This window comes from Arctopsyche grandis, chromosome 2, assembly GCF_051622035.1.
Source record: "Arctopsyche grandis isolate Sample6627 chromosome 2, ASM5162203v2, whole genome shotgun sequence".
NCBI classification, from domain to species: domain Eukaryota; kingdom Metazoa; phylum Arthropoda; class Insecta; order Trichoptera; family Hydropsychidae; genus Arctopsyche; species Arctopsyche grandis.
The window spans coordinates 2,076,849-2,097,437 of record NC_135356.1 but is presented as its reverse complement, the minus strand read 5'-3'; the positions used below and the strand labels follow the sequence as shown (position 1 = coordinate 2,097,437).

The following is a 20,589-nucleotide window of genomic DNA, read 5'->3' as shown; positions in this document are numbered from 1 at the left end:
ACCAGTCTGGTTTTCAGCCCGTCAATTTTAGTTCAATACATCCAAAGGTTTTTGAGAAAAACATGAAACATCTCGATTATCTAGAATAAAAGCACTATGTACTTTCGGCTAAGGCAGCGGTTTCCAAACTGGGAGGCGCGGACTACTGCCAGGGGAGGCGCCAAAACTTTTTAATAAAAAAATAATTTTCATACCATAATATCTACAAATAAATAAAACTTCATATCGTAGCTTAACAGTAAAAATTCAATGCATGAATGTTTATTTTTATTTTTCTTTCATTTTTATATACACATTTAATTAGCAACCTTTCTCGAAGAAAACCTCTCGATAATTTTATTGTTAAACTTGCCTATTTGGTTGAAATTTTTGGAAAATTGAGGGGTTTAAATAAATCAATGCAGGGATCAAAAATACATCCACTTGTTCAAAAAGACAAAGTAAAAGCTTTCATTAAAAAGTTGAAGTTATGGAAATTAAATTTACAAAAGAATGAATTGGATATGTTTTCACTTTCCAAAGTTTTCTGAGCCACAGCCAATATTGAAGCAAGTAAAAATCTTTTTATTGACCTCTTGGATGGTTTAGTGCTGCATTTTTCCAATTATTTCAAAGACCTTGATTTCTCAAAGTTTTTGTGTATACAGAATCCATTAAACTACAATGAAGAAGACGAATTCGAACTGACAACCATCGAAAAAGAAAAATTGATAGAATTATCATGCGATAGCTCATTAAAAAAACAGTTTCAAAATGAAACCATAATTCAATTTTGGATGAATCTTAGTGGAGAGTATGAATCTTTGTATTGCAAAGCAATGCAAGTGTTTCTACCGTTTGTAACGTCTTATTTATGCGAAACGGGCTTTTCGGCACTAGCTGCAATGAAAACCAAATATCGAGCCAGGTCAATAGTCGAAAAGGAGTTACGAGTGGCACTCTTCATATTGCCCCCAAGATTTGATAAACTTTGTGCCAATAAACAACAACATCATTCGCATTAAATTTTCATGTGTTAGATGTAGTTTAATTAGTAATTTAATATAATAATAAATATACGTGTTCGTATAAATTTATGTTATAGCAAAACCTTTTTATTATTCTGTCTATTGTAGTGTTCAGTATTTTTTTTTTAAATAAAGGTTTATTATTTAAAACGTGTCTATATTATTATATATATTAAAAAATAAAAGGTAGGGAGGCGCGGAAAAAAAATTTTTTTTTTAGGGAGGCGTAGTAGCATAAAGTTTGGAAACCGCTGGGCTAAGGTAAAATTATTTAAAAAATCATAACATTTATAATTTATATTACATGTAAAAAAAATTCAATCTGATCCGTTGAATTTTCACATGATCACAAAACTTCATCTATTGTTACTACGTACATAGTATATAAATGTAAAAATTAGAATAAAAAAGTATGAGACAGAGAAAACAATCGGTTTTGACCAGAACACACCAAAATATGGGCAAGTTAACGATTTTATTTATAATTTAATTCGAATTTTTATAAAGAAACTAGCTGAACCTGGCATGCCAGAAGAATAAGGCACGCAATTCCCGTTCCCGTTTCAAGTGATGGTTAGAGCTCTACTAACTCCTCTTCAACGCCGTGTCGTCATAAACCAACTGGTAACGCGGTTACCAACGAACACATTTCCTTGACTACACAATGGCGCTTCAAACTTTCGCGTCGGTAAAATCGTAATTACGAATATTATTATTAAGAGGTGTTTTCCCGTTTGAATTTCACAGTAAGCTTTCCGGACATGCATACAACAAATCCTGAAAGTTCCATCGTAATCGGTTGAGTGGTTTAGGAGCCGATACGAGACAGACAGACAAACAGACATTCAATTATATATATATAGATTTAATTCGAATTTTTATAAAGACATTATTAAATCTCATTGTATTTATTAGTGGTTTTCCTTAGTTGACGCATACCGTAATAGTTTTACTTAGTTGACGTACCGAGACTAGTTGAGGCATACCGTAATAGTATTAATTAAAAAATAATAATAATAAAAAGGAGTCAGAGTTGACTCTGCTCAACTCCACAGCACTGGCAAAAATGTTAAGGGGAGGGAGATTTTCATCCGATTCGAAAAAAATGAAGCTGGTCCTTGGGTATTTACAGGTTCGCAGCACTGACCTGATCAAAGAGACGCATCGAGAAAGCCTACATAATTTACGGATATTAAGTAAAAACTGTATTCCGAGTCATGGTAAAAATTTGAATTTGACACGGATGCTTCCGGCTCTCGCTACATTATAAAATTCAAACGTTTCAACCTCCCCAATGTTTCAAACACTTCAAAAACCAAAAGGACGAAGGCCAATAAGATCATGCATATACACATGTATGTAGTATATAAATTCAGCAACGTTTTGTTTAAATAAGAATAGGCCAATTGAAGACGTAATTTATAAATCAATTTATCAATAAAAAAACCCTCCACCTTCCACGCAACGAATGGAGTGGAAACTTTTCATTCAACCTAATTCTTTATTATATCGGACTGATACGATACGAGTGCACTCGTACTGAGTCAACTATACGAGCGTACTCGTAAACGTAGTATCGACAATGGATAGAAAATCATCAGAAATATGAAACCGTTGCAGAAAAACGGGGGTAGCTGCAGTCAATCAAGTTATTCGAAATCTAAAAACTCTTATTATCAGTATTGGCAACATCTTAAAAAAATCTACCATTACTGGCATAGCTGCCAAACATGTTACAGTTGAAGTGTGTCTTCCAGTTGTAATATATTCCATCTAACCTAATCATCCAACTAACGTTGTAGTTGAAGTGTATTTTCAGCTGTAATATATTTTGAATAGTTGGAATATATTCCGTCTAACCGACGTAAGTTGACTCATATGGTGAATTACATTCCAACTGGTCAAAATATGTATATTACAACTGAAAATACAATTCAACTGTAAGTAAGATGGAAAGGTTAGGTTTTCGTGAAAACGTCATTCCACTAGTAAATTGAGTTGGAAAGTCACATTTTTGTTTTGAACACATTCTTAGAGTTGTTGTAATATATAACTCATTACCTTTATTATTAATATCTAGCAAATTTAGCATTATTGAATTTCAAAGCATTGGTAAAAACATCAGGGCTGTCAAAACTCAACTGTTATATTACAACTGGCCAGTGCCGGCCTTACACCCAATGGCGCCCTTGGGCAATTGTTTCTTACACCCTTAGAAAAAAATTATAAAAATTGGATTACCATCCTCCTTTTTCCGGGCTTAGGACCTTGCTACAGTTTCAGGCAGTGACAATGCAAAAGCATAGCAACACAAATGTTTGGATATAATTCTTGTAAATTATGCTGTTTTATAAAATTTATTACAATGAGTGGATTCATTTTACCTTGAACTTTATTTGAAAGAAGTGCTTTTCAATTGATAGCTTTTCATTGCTAATAATATCAGATTTTTAATTCACGGTGAGTATGTTTTGAAGATCGGCTCTTTCCAGTAGATTGTTTTCAAAATACAAAAACCCCCCCACATCTATGAATATTTGTTTAACTGTTCAAATCTAAGATATATTTTTTAGGAATTTAATCAGTTAGAATCTTCCATCAATATATTAAAGCAGAAAATAGTGTAAAAAATCTTTGGAGAATATCGAAAAAAGTTACAGAAGATTTCACAGCGTCGTATAGCACAAGTTCAAATTGTGGCTACCACTGGAAAACGTTAATTATAATACAAAAAGGAATGCACCTTCACCCAATGAATAGAATTTGCCGAGTACAAATGTTGGGTTTAGAAAGTAGAGGTGAAATTTTGTAGGGCCTTTGGCGCTCTTATTTTAAATTTTAAAGCGCCTTTGGCACATCGAGCGGCGCCTCAAATAATTTGGCACCCTTGGGCGCCACCCAACCCAGCCCCCCCCCCTAAAAGCAGCACTGCAACTGGCGCATTCTTATAACGTTATAGTTGAAGTGTATTATATACATATGTCTATAATACATTCCGTCTAACCGACGTAAGTTGACTCATATGGCGAATTACATTACAACTGAAAATACGGTTCAACTACAAGTTGGTACCAGCTTAGATGAAGAAGTTAGGTTTTTGTGAAAACGTCACATTTTTGTTTTGAACACATAATTAGAGTTTATGTGTTCAAAACAACACATAAAAACAACACATAAAAATTTGAAAAGTATAACATATTATAAATAGCCGTTTACCCACTTGCCATCGTGAAATTCACGATTTACAACATTCGTTTGTGCAATATACATATTAACTCAACATGGGCCATAAAAACATACCTGTGTTTTTAATTAAACTTCGTTCAAAGGCCGTCAACACAATGTGTGTTTTCAAATCCTTCAAACTTCATACAAAAAAAAGTATTATTCAAAAGATTTATTATAGTTATACAAACATCCATCATACCAGCATATCTTAATACAAAATATCGATAAATAAATTTAAAAAAATATATATATTTCTATGGTTTAAAGCTTGACTTTTTTTTCAAGGAATTTATCGATAATATTCAGAAAAGATTTCAAGTCCTCAGCTTGACTGGTTTTCTTCTCGCATAGCATACATACATACTCAAATTGAATCTTCTATTAAAACAAATAACATATATGATAGATAGCGTTTATTACTTAACCCTTTGAATGCTGAACGCCGAACGGCGTTTTGCTAACAGGTAAAAAACTAAACAAGAATACTACCCGCTAAGCCTTTCCAGGTAGAATTGAAAAGAAAATGCATTGAACATGGGTCGTGTAATCCGTGTCAATGTTTATAAAGACTGGTTTACACCGGAATTTCCGAATTTATAACCATAGCAGAATTTCTCGATGGAAATCCCTAACTGCTGAGTATTTTAGATTGTGGCTTAGCATTTATGTAGATTGTGAGCATTACATTTTAACAACAATGAAGGAGATGGAACTAGTTTTGGAAAAATACATTCATTAATAGACGTCTTTTGTTTATTTTATATTTTTGCAAGATATATAAGAGTGTCAAAACATACGTTTACAAAACTAGAAATCTTCGGCAGTAGTTATCTAGGGTTTGTTTGGATTAGCTACAATTTTCAAGCCTGCTTTCTATTGGATTTCTAAATGATTCTAGAACTTTTCAGCGTGGCCAGCTTTCAACAGAAAAGACGTCAGCACTCAAAGGGTCAAAAATACATATATATACAGTGGCGGCTCGTCCATACGCATTGCGGTACTGCAGCACCCCCAAGGAAATTGAGAAAAAATTTATATTATTATATATATAAATGTATGTATATTATATGAAAATATCAATATTATTTAAGCGTGTATTAAGTTCGCCCGCACACCGATACATCCAAAAATGATCATACATCGCGGTACTAATATCAGAAAGTGAGGCATCGTTTATGATTTTGTGCAGTACGGTTTTCGTTGGAATATGCCGAGTGGGCGAAGGAGGGGCGCGGGGAGGGAGCTCGCGCTAGAAGCTTGGTCTCGTACTGCCACTCCCGGCTCTACGAGACTATTTTGCGTCGTATGTGCGCGCCCGACACCTCTCACTTTTCCTCATTCCTTCTACACCTCTTACACTTTCTACATTTCTACTCTTCCTTCTAAACCTCACTGTAACAGTTTTATTTCTTCTAATTTATTTGGCAAACTAATTTTTTTAAAAGCGATATTTGCACCTATTTTCGAAACAGAATCATGGCTCCAACTGTTATTTAAGTGTATCAAAATCAAGAGAAGTTGAGGCAATATTTTCAAGACCTTAAATCTTTTTCAGAAAATGCCGATAAAACAATAACAGATTCTACCAATTTACTGAATACATTAAATGATGACAATTTTTTATTTTGGTTAGAACTTTTTCACAAATTAATACCGCATGTAGAAATTATTTACAACCAAATGCAATCTAGTAATATCGATGCATTTTGAATTAAAGAAAACTTTTATTCAAAATGCTTTACTAATGCCATTATACAAATACGAGATTATTTCAGCGAATTGTCTTCATCTCAGTCTCAAGAAGCCAAAAATATGTGCGATGTTATTATTAAGGATATAAAAGAGAAATATACTTTTTCTAATCGATTAATAACTGTGAAATTATTTAATAAAGAAAATTTTGAAAAGTACTGAAATAAAATATCAATGGAAGATCTACTACTAACCATTGAATCATATCCAATGCTAGATAAAGAAAAACTTCAAACTGAATTAGAATTGTTTTACTCAAGGAAAGAAATGCATAGTATTAATGATTTATTAATATTTTTAAAACTTATTTTTGCAATCAATTTATGTAAATTTCGTGTGGAAATAACAAAACTTATTCAAATTCTGCTTACAACTTCAACTACCTCAGAGCCAGAACGGTGTTTTTCATCAATAAATAGAATAAAGATATATATATATATAGGAAACACAATGTTTCAGGAAAGATTGACGGCTTTGTCTATGCTGTCAATTGAAAAAAAAATGATTATGAACAGTGAAAAATTTAACGAATAGGCGATAGACCTTTTATCAAGGAAAAGGAAAAAAGACAGAAGAATCAATTTTTTAATGAAATAAAATATATATAATGTTTAATTTTGATGTTAATAGTAAAATATAATCCAAATAAACATTTATTTTAATTTTTAATCAACTGCAGCACCCCCAGATATCTTATCCACGAACCGCCACTGTATATATATATATCGAAATACAAAATTGAATACAACAATCGCCACAGTTTGAGAAATACCAATCTGATCATTCATACGGACGAAGACAACTATTATAATATAAAGAAGCTCTATTCCAATTTTCAATTTAATTATTAGAGGTTTAGGAGCTATGATTAATTTACAAAACTTATTATTTTTTTACTGTTACTTTGCGAACAACATACAGTTTTCGGAAAATTTGTGCGGTCCATAATGAGTTAATATATTAATATATCAATACATAAATTAAATAAAAAAAAAAAAATGAAAATCAGTTCTTATCACAGTATATGTATTATGTAGTCTCTGAAACCATCCAGATTATTGCAATATATGAGATCTATTATTTTTGAATCGTGCCAAAAGTAACAGTCCATACGTAAGACATCAGTCTCGTATTATATTCATTCCTTTATATACATAAATTCATCCCCATATTCAATACGGAAAATGTTGCCTACCGTAATATAACATACACACACACACACACACACACACACACATATGTAAATATGTACATATACACTCGTCCCTCGTTTGACACGGAAGATAGATTCCACTAAGATCGTCGTGTTGATAGAAATTGTGTAAAGCGAGTCTTACAAATGTATAGAAAAGACAGGAATAGGGTTTTTACAAATCAAAGAAAATACACATAATCAATGATTTATATTCATATATTTATTGAAACTTATAAAAAACAAACTCTCGCTGAAAAGTATTAATTTTATTTTATGTTTTGGCTGCATGCTATGTTCATCAGTACTGATTTCAATTTCACTTTCGTTGTTTTCAATCGGCCATACTAAGAAATCGGTCAACTCGGCTTGTCTACGCACTGTCGAATTTCTCGTTGAAACTGCAAGCTACGATTCAAATCCGGTGGTTTTTGCTGTTTGCATTCCATCTTTAGTAGTTTTTGGATATATCGTCGAAATGTAATCAGAGCATTCATTGCCACTCGGAACCGATTGAGTCATATCGACCAACTCTTCATCATTTAGCTCTCGTTCTTCCAGCAATTCATTGACGGCCAAGTCATCCAAGCCATCACCTCATGTTTGATATACTTTGCCTTGAATGCATTGATGATTCCTTGATGATCCGGTGACTGAATTAATGATGATGTCGTATCAGTCGGCAAGAACGTAAACATTCTAATGTTCCAAACTACAGAAACGTGCTGATGCATAATCAAATCAATATTGTTTTCTCTAGTGTAAGTTTCAGTTCAACAGAAGAAATATTGACAATGCAACAATAAGCCGACAGTTCTTCTTCTTGTTCATCAAAAAAAGATGTGTAACTGAGTGTGTACCCTTTTCTTGATCAACGGGAGGTGTAGATACGTATCTAAACATAATTTTTTATGAAATTCGCACTGCCGCAGATAACTGTAAGACCAGCACTTTATGCAAAATAAAAATATATAATTTTCCGATAAAACAGAGACCGTTTTATAACGAAATCGTGTAAAACGAGTGCCGTGTTAAGCGAGGGACGGTGTATATATAATGTGCACACTATTTAAGTGGTTATTATTATGGCAAGTGGTTAAATAAATTATTAATAAATTAAAAAAAAATAGACACAACTTCTAGTCGGCGGAAAAAATTAGGATGTGGCGATTTGCAGCTACTGTAACTACGAATAATTGGCTATTTGTAGCCTTTCATATATCCTTTATGTCAATAGCCAACTTTTATTACGTTGTTTAACCCTTTTGTGGTCACTGGAGAGAAAGTTTCTCTCTTTCGAAATCGCCGTAAAAAGATCATTAGTATGTGTTTACAGTTTTTGAAAAGGATTGTCAGGTATTGAAATAAGGATATACGGTAGCTGCAAATAGGCAATTCGTAATTACATTAGGTGCAAATAGCCGATTATTCGCAGTTACAGGTAGCTGCAAAATAGTCAATTATTCATAGTTACAGTAATTGCAAATAGATGATTATTCGAAGTTACAGTAGCTGCAAATAGGCAATTATTCATAATTACAGTAGTTGCAGATAGACGATTATTCGCAGTTACAGGTAACTGCACAATAGTCAATTATTCATAGTTACAGCAGTTGCAAATGTTTATTTAGAAATATCTGATTATCCAGTTACAGGTAGCTGCAAAATAATCAACTATTCATAGTTACAGCAGTTGCAAATAGTCGATTATTCGTAGTTACAGTAGCTGCAAATAGCCACATCCAAAAAAATTATGCACAATATTACAGCCGAGTGGTCAAACACAACGAGTTTGATCAATGGATTAAAATAATAATTAAATAAATTCCTTTCACTTCCCTTGAAAGGAAAGATTGAAAATACATATCCTCTTCTATAAAAAATATAAATGTTCAATAAACTAGTCAACAATATCAACCGCTCACAATTGAAAAAAGTCTTTGCACAGTTGTGAACAGAAGTGATTCGAAATCTTAATGACATAAATCGTCGCACATGATTGAATTCTGCGACATAGATTCTTCTAATTCAATGATTTGCTGACGCAAATACATTATTCTGAAACAAAAACGACGACCATTAGGTACGTAGTATAAGGCACATTGAGTGAGAGTACGGCAAGGTAAAAAAATGAATACTTTTGTTCTTGTAAAGTGGCTTGTATTTCCCTTTCCCTGACTATCGAGCGTGCACATTTCAATTCCGCTGAAACCCGCGTGATTTGTTTCCCCAAATTGGTTCCGTCGTCGCAGAAACGCTGAGCCTAGAAAATTTACAAAAACAAATACACTAATCTATCAGTCAATGAGACTAAGAGGCAATATTAAATGATTCTCCGACAATTTCGTACAATCGAATTAAATCAAATACTAGGACAGAAATAGTCAGGATTAAAATTTTCATATAAATTTGACACACATTCAAGATTATTAACACTATAGTGGCCGCTGACTCATATTTGTATCATGTTGATTTGCACAACGCTTACTGGCCACTGACTGATACGTTCATGATTCACGACTGCGCGAATATATTTTTGACACAAACGATCGACGAAAACGTGATACGAAAATATATCAGCGGACTGAAACAGTTCGCGCAGTCGTGAATCATTTATGTATCAGCGGCCAGTAAGCGTTATACGCGATACAAATATGAGTCAGCGGCCACCATAGTGTTAATAAATATATTAATTAAAAATAATATTCAAATCATTGAACCAATCATTATACCATGGGTGTAAATAAATTTCTTAATATTCATCAACCAAACTGCGACCAACAATATAATATAATCATAAAATCACCTGTTTCTCTAAGACTTCAGCGGGCCAATCGGTGACGTGATCAACTAAATCATTACGCACGTAATGGGATAACGAAGATGTAAGTGACGGCCCCGGTATTGAGCAAACGGATCCATATGTTCCGTATTCGTCTAAAAATTGCCAATAAGCATTACAACTTCATGTATAAGCACAATATATTACAGTGAATTTGAACCGAAACCCTTACATTTCCTTCGAATGGGCGTTTCGATTACTACGGTATGTTCTACATGATTTTCAGAGTGTGTCGGAGTAGGGGGACTTTTAAAATGGTGTATTTCCGTCGGCGGAGGCGGTGGAGTTACCATGGAGGCGGTGGACGATCCATTTGACGCTGAATGAGAGATGACCCTCGGTAAAGCGGTTGCATGTGGGTAATTTCTCGGATCGTACTCACTTCTAGAATATTTACTTTCTGGTGGTAATGGCGTATTTCTACTATGAGATTCATTGACGTTGTGCGCACACTGTTCTTCTGTAAAAAAAATAAAAAATAATAACTTAAGAAAACATTTCAAACGGGTTCAAATTCAAAGACGGTTGACTTTATTTAAGTGTGATTAAACGATACCACTACCGTTGGTTTCGTGCACAACGGTCGAAGACGCTCTAGGTCTCGGTTCTTCATATTCAGGCCTATTGTTTCTCCACTGGGAACTCGAATGGGTCGTGTTACTAGTGCGTTTGTGACTCGTCCTCTCGGTCCTCTCGCTCCTGTCTGATTCTCGTTCAGGACGAGGCTCGTGCCTCTCATGACCTGAAATTCAACAGCCGTCGTTTCAAAAACACGTTATTATTATAATCATTATTGTTGTCAAGACGTCAGAGCGAGATTTACTCTCGACAAGTATATCAATACCGACCGCTTCTCGACGATGAATAACTGTATCGACTGCTCCTTCGGTCGTGCCACTCTTTCGGTTTCTCCCACTGTGACACCTCGCTGACGCAATTGTAATAATATTTCTTTCCCGAAGAGCTAATGTGTTCGGACCAGTCGCCGTTTATCCCGCTCGGATTCCAGGTCCTTTTGGCCATTTTACTACTCCGTTTCCTGCCATCGGTGCCGCGTTCACACCTATCGTGAGTGCTGCGATCTTTCTCGACTTCCTCTTTTGTTTCTATAGGTGCTCTATCTGTAATTACATATTAATATGTATGTACATAGCCGTCATTAGACACGTCCAAAGATCTTTGTATTTCAAAATCAACGATTTCAAATACAAATCGCACACATTCGCTTTCTATCGCATATTCTCGAGTACATATATCTCGAATTTCAACCCTTTCGTTCGCATATTTATTACACATCTGCAAGATGCATTAATCGCAACATCGCTTATGTATATACATATATTACAAAAAAACTAGATGTTTACATTAAAATTAATCTTATTTTTGAAAATACTAAAGACTTTTCTGGTATACCTAATATGAAATAAAGAGATTTTATTTCTCTCTTTATAGTCCGTCCCTCGATACAGAGGATTGTCACCTTCAAAAGCTGGATTGTGGTTAACGACTCTTCTCCAATCTTCTCTAGAAACTAAGGCATTGACGACAGAACAGCTAAGAGTTGACCTGATCTGATCAGTCAATTATAAAGGTATAGGAGATCTTCCTTTTCCTCTCTTCCCCTCTACAGCACCAACCACAACAAGCTGTTCAAAACTATAGTCTTTTACTAAATCTTGCCACATGTCCAGAAAATTGGAGAATTCGTCGCAAACATATCTTCGAGAGACTCTTTGAAATTCCACTTTCTCCCACACGCTTTTAGATTAAAGTAAAACAAAAATAAAAATTCACACTATTCAAAATATAACTCACCCGTTTTGCATAATTAAGTCAATATATTATTATATGCGAGCGCTAATTAATTCTATATGAAAAGAAAAGCCATATTCGCAACATTATGAATCTTTTCATGTACAACATAGTATACATATAATACACTTTTTAATACATATTGTAAAAAAATATATATACTAATGATGGTTAAGTCCATTACGCACTACAACCTAAATAAAATGTATATAAAAAAAATACTCCACTATTAAAAATGTATTCATTTTGCAATAGGTTGAAACCAAATAAATCTAAATAGAACTTTTGATAATAATAGATATAATAAAAACAAAACAAAACAGAAAACGCATAGATGCAATTAAATTAATGCGCATTATTTATACGTAATCAAAATGCATATGCGAAATTTGTCAATTTCAAATCAAGCCCAGTATTACCTGTATACTTATCTCTACATTTAAAGTCTCTATCTCTCTCCGATTCTCGTATATTGTGCTGATACGCAGTGTCGGCTGTGGAATAGGTCGGGTTGCCTTCGGGGCTGCAGTTGTAGCGGCGGCGATGGTGGCTGTGAGAAACGCGATTGTACGGACGGTCGTGTCCGTACGGCTGGTTGTAGCCCTGCGACTGCCCGTAATTGTACGAGTGGCCGTGGCTGTACGAGTGGCCGTGTCCGTGCGACGACGACATCGCTCCGTTTGGCGATCTCGGCGGCGAGTGGTGGGTATTGGAATCGTAATCATTCACGATCACCAGCGGCGGTATCAGCGGCTGTATGTGCGGCTTCTCTCGCTCCGACTGCTGCGGATGATCACCGCTTCCTTGGTACGACGACGACGACTGAAACAATATCAGTTAAAAGCTATAAAATACTCATTTTATTTCAATCAATTCATTATACACATCATTATATACAGTGGAATATTATACTAGTGATTTACCCACTCGGCTTCGCTCGGTATTTGTCATATGAAGCGCTTAAGCATGGCCAATCTAATGGTAAACATTTTATTAAATTTACTTGAATATTTGTTCGATGACGTCACTGATTTACGAACCAACAATAGTCTCTTTCGAAATTATATATTAGATTCTAGCCTTACACTTTGAATCTGTGATAAAATATATAATATACTAGCTGAACCTGGCATGCGTTGTAATGCCACAATAACGCATGCAATTCTCGTTCCCGTTCCTGTTTTCCCGTTTGAGATTCGAAATAGCTACGTCTAGACAGTGTTACTACATGGACTATGAAGACCAGGATGATCAGCCGCATCAAAGCTTTTGAGATGTGGGTCTAAATGACAGAGATAGCAACCTAATAACTGATAACAACGAGTTAGATATAGATGGAAACAATGTGTTGAAGAAGACGGAAGACCTACAGATCATGATGTGAAGACCACTTATGTATCATGACATCAGAAGTTGAAAGAGCCATCTAAAAGGCGAAAAGTAGGGAAGCAACTGATTCGGATGAAGTACCAGTTGAAATATAATAATAGAACTACTCAAAGAAAATGGTATCCAAGTCTTGGTTCAATTATATAATAACAATCTTGGTTCAATTATCGAAATTAAGGCGACGCTTACGAACAAGCATCTCAATCTTCGTACGCGTTTGAGATTCGCGAAGAGCCACGTCTGGTCAGTGTTGGTGATCAGCCGCATCGAAGCTTTTGAGATGTGAGTCTACAGGCGTATGCTGAAGATTCCGTGGACCAAAAAAATATCAAATGAAATTGTCGTCGGCTTGATAGGAAGCGGCAAGGAACGTGTTTCTGTCATCGAGCGGAGAAAGATGGAGTACCTCGGACACATGATACGGGGTCCAAACTACGAATTTCTCTGTTTAATAACCATGGGGAAAATAGAAGTTAGGAGATGGATTGGCAGGAAGAAGTTGTCTTGGCTTCGAAACATGTAAATCTGGACCGATATGAGCGCCGAAGAACTGTTCCGAGCCACTGAAGACTGATGCAGATATCTACATATAATCGACGGGGACGCGACAATTGGTACAAGTCCAAAAGGTTCAACAACAAAATGTACCCGAAAATTAGTGCACTGACAAAATGTACCCGCGACAAAATGTTCACGCGACAAAATGTACCCGCGACAAAATGTTCACGCGACAAAATTTCCACGGAAATAATGTTCAAGCGACAAAATGTTCAAAAATCCTAAATTTTCCTATTTTAGTCGAAAAAGTAACTTTTTATTGTATTATATTTATCGATGTATATGGTATCTTGTACTGGTACTTTTTATCGTATACATCTCGGGCGTTATTAAATTTGTATAAATGACAGGTGTTCTCAACCATATCCAATATTTACTTATTTAAATTGAAAAAAAAAAACTTTCTAAGCGTATGAACTGCAGATTACATTGAAATAGTTTTTATGGCAGGGCTTCTCAGCCGTCTCCAAAATTTTCTTTATTTCAAATGAATAATTTACTGCCTACCATATAAACTAATTCAATGTAATCTGCAGTTCATACGCTTAGAAAGTTTTTTTTTTCAATTTAAATAAGTAAATATTGGATACGGCTAAGAACCCCTAACATTTAAATTAATTCAATGACATCTTAAAATGATATTCAATGAGTCACAATGACATTCGCTTAAAATGTAATTGTTCAATTTAAATAAGAATATGTTGGTACGGTTGAGAACACCTGTAATTTATACTAATTTAATAACATCCGCGATGTATACGATAAAAAGTACCATATACATCGATAAATATAATTCAATAAAAAGTTACTTTTTCCATTAAAAATTTAGGATTTTTGAACATTTTGTCGATTGAACATTATTTCCGTGGACATTTTGTCTCGTGAACATTTTGTCGCGGGTACATTTTGTCAGTGCACTAATTTTCGGGTACATTTTGTCGTTGAACCTTTTGGACTTGCACCAATTGTCGTTTAACCATAATCGACGAATAGGTCGCCAACGTCTGGATGTGGACAGGGCATTGAAAAGAATTTATTTAATTAATTAAATACCGTGTGCGGATCGAACACAGGGCTGACACATTTCTTTTAATTTTTTTTATTTAATAACTTGATATGCCATTACAAATGCGATGATATTTCATCGGGCACAACACTAATATGTATATATTACTTATTACACTATACATCATGGAGATGACATCATAAAAAATTTTATACCGAGAGTTGAATATTAGCCGAGATAAATAATAAAATAAAGACTACCCTTATTTTCGAAAAAAATGCCTTGGCGTTCTTCGCTAGTACGTAGCAAAATAGCTTGGGATAAAAAGGGTTAAACCATAAGTCATTCAAGTCAGTCATACTTGTTGTTTGTAAATAATTAGTGATAAAACGTAATGTTATTTATTATATGTATGTTTTGCTGTGTGAAATAAATGTGCAATGTCAAACTCGTTTATTATGATGACTACAACTAGCAAATCAATGTCGTTTTTCAATGTTCCTTATATAAGATTATACAGTTGAAAAACAAGATATGGAAAACTCATGCAGGCTGGATTTTCATATTAGCAAATTCAAATCTAGGTTTATTTAAAAAGCAAAAACGATTCAACCGGATATTAAGTCTGTTACTGATTTCAATAATTCATGTTTCGATTATTCAAAATAGATGCAGAAATATGGAGGCATATAGCACGGGAAAAATGTTTTAGTTTTCGAGAAACGAGGAATCACATTTTCGATTAAGTTGCTTTGGAAATAAGCGTTACGCTCGATTCAATGGAAAATTCTGGAAAAATAACCAATCTTTGTATCGGAATAGAGTCACCAATCTGGTGTGAAATATCTTCAAAGCAGAAAATCAATTCGATATATGACCGTAGCGGAGACTAATTATTTATCGGGAAAACTAATACACATGTAAATGTGTCTTAAATAATAAATTCAAACGACTTTAAATGATCAGTACTTTATATATAAGTCGTTTCATTTGTATAATAATATACGCGTAAATCCATTTCCGAGCACGTGCAGTCTCGATTATACCGACCAGCACGAGGAATAGGCTACTTTTCGACATTCGAAATCTGTAACATTCGGTATTGACGACTGAGAATTAGGAAACCCTACACATTCGATGCGTATTTAAAAAGTTTATGATTCGGATTCTTTCATTCAAATATCCGACTGACTCAATAGTGATCTTTCACTGTTTATTCCGATCATTGCTATATGTGTATTAAAATACTGATCATTTGGTCATAACGTAAGCCATTTCAAAATGGAATGTTGTGAATTGAATTAGTTTAATATTGATGGAAGTGTAATGAAAAATAAAAAAAAAGGGATATAATCTTACAAGCTGGTTTAAATTTTTAGTGGTAGAAAATCAGTAACAAATTTAAACAATTTAAGTGTTATGAATAATAATAAAAAAAAGCAATCAAACTAGGTGGATTTTAATCAAAAAGAAAACAACAAAAATCCTATTTACATATATTAATTTAATATTATAAATCCTATGTACGTATATGTATTTTGCCAGCTGCCCTTACCTAACGAGTCTCTTTCTCCAATGTCAAACGATTTTCAAAACTGTATAGGAGAAATCCAAAAGTGAACATTAAAATAAAACTTTTCCTTCAAGTAAATGTATAAAAACTCTTACCGTATAAGAATACGACTGCTGTCGTTCATTGTATCGCCTGAAAATAGAAAAAACACAGTTAATTATAAAGAAACCCAACAAAGTCCAAGAAAAATCAGTTGCAATATTTTATTGTTACATAGATATATACCAGGAAGGCTTGACAGGAAGACCCTAATTAATTACAAACAATGCAGCATTTTATTATTACATAAATCACTGTATTTCCAGAAGCTGAAGAGCACAAAATAACAATTAATCCACTGAGACATCTATGGATTTCGATTTTGTACATAATCTTTACAAATTATACACACAACAAATACAGAAGATTTGTGACAACAGGAAAGATGATTTTTTGCCAATTTTGAGGAACCGTTTCAACAATGATCAGATGAAATTGGCAAACTCTGATAAGAAACGATCGATTTGCAGTCACAAATACCCCCAAATCTAACCAGCAGTATGGCGGATCAAACCCACTGATCAATTGGTGCTAAACATACACGCTACCATTAAGCCATACTGCTGGATATATGTACATATATACAGCAGCATCGACTGGTTAGCATATATGCTTTCGAATATAATGGTCACAGGTTCGAGTGCCACTGATTGCTGCTGGCCAGACTTTGTCAGGTTGATCAGAGTTTGCTAATTTATCCGATTTTCAATGAAACGGTTCCAACAAATTGGCAACCTTCACCCATTTCTCGCAATTTTCAAGTTCTCAGCATATTGACTATCGCCGATTCGTATAAAGATGCTGCAAATTTGTCCATAAATGTCTCGGCGAAGTTTTGAGTTTTTCAGCAACTCGAAATTTGACGCTTTATATACAAAAAAAATAAAATGTTAGATGTCTCTATGTTGCTCTGTTAAAATTATTCTAGCAAAATCGATGTTTGTAATTAGCCAGGAAGGCTCATTGGGGTTTCTTGGTATATATGTATAGAAAATAAATATAAAATTAAACTTTTTCAATGAAAACCAGACCTGTATACAAATTCAAACCATGCAAGTTAATACTTTTCCAAACAATGAACATAAATAGTCTAAACCCCATGAACCTTTTATGCACAATATGTACATAAGCGGTCTTTTGATAATACAGTAGCATCATTAGTTTGTTTCTAGATTATTTCTTTTATAAACCAAACGAGTTTTGTTAAAGAAGCATTATACAAGTGGATTGGATCTTCTTTGCAGAACTATTGAGCGACTTTTCCGGTGATAATGATATTGGTAGGATCCTTTGTGTAGAATTGTATGTTTGAAAATATTAAAATATAATCAAAAATTATGACCCACAATTAAATAGATAAATATTACACATATTTTTTAGTTTATAATGATGGTGGGAGGTGAAGATCGCATTGTAGTCCTGATAGGGGGTGGGGGAGATTTTAATTCTTGGTTAAACTTAAAGAAAATTACAAATTGAAGAAAAATGTATTCAGAAAAAAAATTAAATAAAAAATTTCATTCAAAATAGGCAATGTTTTATGTTATAATAGTACTAATAAACTAAAATTTCTAAAAGGAACATGTTATTGTGGAACATATTTAAAAAAATACAAAAGAATCTATTTTGAAACTATCTGTCCATCTATTCTATTTTGAATCTAAAATGTTTACAATGTAATATAATACAGTACACATGATATACATAACAATAAAATGACTTTTGGCTTTTGATGACGCAAAAATTTGAATTCATTTAATATTCAATACCTCCAATTCTTGGCTCGGCATATTTCAGCATATTTTATTAAAATCAGTCACGTTTTAGCATATTTTATTGAAACACAATTCCGTGTAACCATTTGTACCGGCGACAGCTTGTCATTCGACAAGTTTTATTCTCGAATCGTTGATATTCGACAGTTGACTTCCTGCGTTCCGCGTAAATTATAATATTTTATAGCCAGTATTGTTACTTAGAGTAGAAAGAAAAACGAAGTTGAATATAAAATGCTTCAAGTCCAAAGAACGCCAAATGCTTTTCAATTATATATAAATAAATAAATGGGGGGGGCGCATTCTGCTGCATATTTGAGCTGGCCCTGCTTGCAAGTAGTGTGTAAATATCAAGGTTTTAATAAGGATTCTGGGTCTTGAATGTTTGTTAATTCATATATTACAGTTTAAACGACCTGTGCTACATATGTATATCCATTTTATAACCACAATGATCACAGATAAATTGGATCTAATCATCTGCAATGAAATTAGGATGTCGCGGATTCAATGTCTTTGTATGCGCCCTCTTATAACCAGGATGATTTTTTTTTATTGAATGAACAGAATGTATTAGGTACAATTTTTTCGTTGGATTGCGTTTTTGGAATATTGAACAATTTTCTCATCGATTTCTAAAGAGACATTCATGCGAGGTAGCACACCAGTTGAATGCAAAAATACATTAAAAACACGAAATTGCACAACGTGCAATTTCGCATTTGCAAATGAACAAAAAAAGGCGTACTCGTAGTTCAAAATCAAGGTATATCGTAGATCTGACACGAATAACAGTCGAGCATCTCGGTCAGTATTTACAAGTCGGTTTAGCACGGAACGATGTAGGCGATATGCGCGCTTCGGGTCATAGGATTAAGGGTGATTATCGCGGGCCGGCGAGCGCTGATTTGGGCGCGCGAGGGGGTTATGCGCGGTCAGAGGGCGAGCCGGCTCGCAATATGACGGCCGGAACTGGCAGCTGGGGGCTTCGCCCCAGGCACCGGGAGGCTCTGGGGGCGACGCATCGACCGGAGAGGCTTGGGAATGGGGGGGTGGGTGGGTGGATCTGTTGCTTACCCGTGATTGCCACGGTGACGTCTCGGCTGCATGACCGTGCCCCAATTCAGTCGCGTTGCAACTGCCTACTGGCCACTGGGTCGCACGAACTACACCTCCCACCCTACTCTACCCTACTCCCACTCCCGATCTACACCTCTCTCCGTTCCCAAAAGGGGATCAAATACGACCATTGATTCTGTTCAATTTTCTTTTGATGTGTAAATTTCGGGATTCGGTGATTATCGGCCGCTTTGTGTCACTTAAATCTCTATAACGGAACATCTGGCAGCCGAAAAGTCCGTCATACTGTTGCGAAGGGGTGGGTCCAAATAAAAGGCCAAAGTCGCCTCACAGCATTTACTGGGTGATTAACATCCAGTCAAACTTGTGCTATATTTATACATGTGTTACGTTATAAGTTATAATCGGTCTCCCTGACGGGAACGAAAGTGAAACGCCCGAAAACGCAAATATCGGAAGGCAAAGATCGAAAATCGAAAGATCTTAAGTCGAAAGATCAAAAAAAAAAGGTGCATGGTAAACGGTACTATGTATATATAATGTATATCAGTGGCATGCGGTGAAATTATGTCTCTTTTTGTCATACAGCCTTGTTTAATGTGCGCACGCAGAATACGGGGAAAAAAGCCTGTTTCTCTTGTTCCTGTTGTATCCTGCTCGCGCAAATTAAGTGAGTATGTACCGTTTACCATGCACCCTTTTTTTTGATCTTTCGACTTAAGATCTTTCAATTTTCGATCTTTGCCTTCCGATTTTTGTAATTTAACATTCTGGCTCGTCACGTAGATCCATATAACATATAACATAACAACATTAGTTCATAATAAACGTCAATCTTGTGGTGTGGTGGTGCGTCATGTGCGCTCCAATATTCTCCACTGCCGAAGTCAGAATAGAATCCAAAAAATCCAGTAAATTGGGTGAATTTGGAAATCCTGCTATGGGGGGCGGGGGGGGGGGGGCGATTACGACCCCCTTCTTGGATCCGTCTCTCCGCGGGACCCATTTCCATGCGTAAGTGTGCCTTTACACGTGCAGGATGGATTAGACCAACAGCCACGCCTGAGCCGGGTATTAGTCGCTATGTTGTATGGGTAGGTATGCAATGTGTGAAACATTGCACACCTACCAGTGGCGGCACGTCTATATGGGCTGCGTGGCTACAGCCCTCTCAGTAGGGTTGTCAACTGCAATGGTCAAAAAAAGAGAACATTTAACAAAACATTGTTTATTTTTAACAATTTTCTTTATAATTGTGCCGGTTATTATTAAAGTGGAATAAGTTATTTAAGGTACGAAAAATACAATTATTTTATAAGGTAATCATAAATTTCCA

At 34.9% G+C, this 20,589-nt stretch overlaps 1 protein-coding gene across 3 annotated transcripts; it reads right to left on the bottom strand.

Annotated features, from left to right (window-relative positions):
* Nucleotides 1-6,994: 6,994 nt before the first annotated feature.
* On the bottom strand, nucleotides 6,995-19,375 carry LOC143922936 (uncharacterized). 3 transcript variants are annotated; one of them, XM_077446357.1, is made up of 10 exons: nucleotides 19,251-19,375; nucleotides 16,455-16,491; nucleotides 12,253-12,655; nucleotides 10,870-11,142; nucleotides 10,584-10,763; nucleotides 10,194-10,481; nucleotides 9,986-10,116; nucleotides 9,318-9,442; nucleotides 9,105-9,237; nucleotides 7,382-8,074 (listed from the first exon to the last, which is right to left on the bottom strand). In XM_077446357.1, the coding sequence occupies exons 1-9, from the start codon at nucleotides 19,280-19,282 to the stop codon at nucleotides 9,153-9,155; spliced, it is 1,554 nt and encodes a 517-aa protein (XP_077302483.1). In that variant the 5' UTR covers nucleotides 19,283-19,375; the 3' UTR covers nucleotides 7,382-8,074; nucleotides 9,105-9,152. The 3 variants fall into 3 exon arrangements, with proteins under 3 accessions (XP_077302482.1, XP_077302483.1, XP_077302484.1); XM_077446358.1 differs by adding an exon at nucleotides 16,342-16,381 and having other exon boundaries at nucleotides 7,382-9,237; nucleotides 19,251-19,348; XM_077446356.1 differs by having other exon boundaries at nucleotides 6,995-9,237.
* Nucleotides 19,376-20,589: the final 1,214 nt, after the last annotated feature.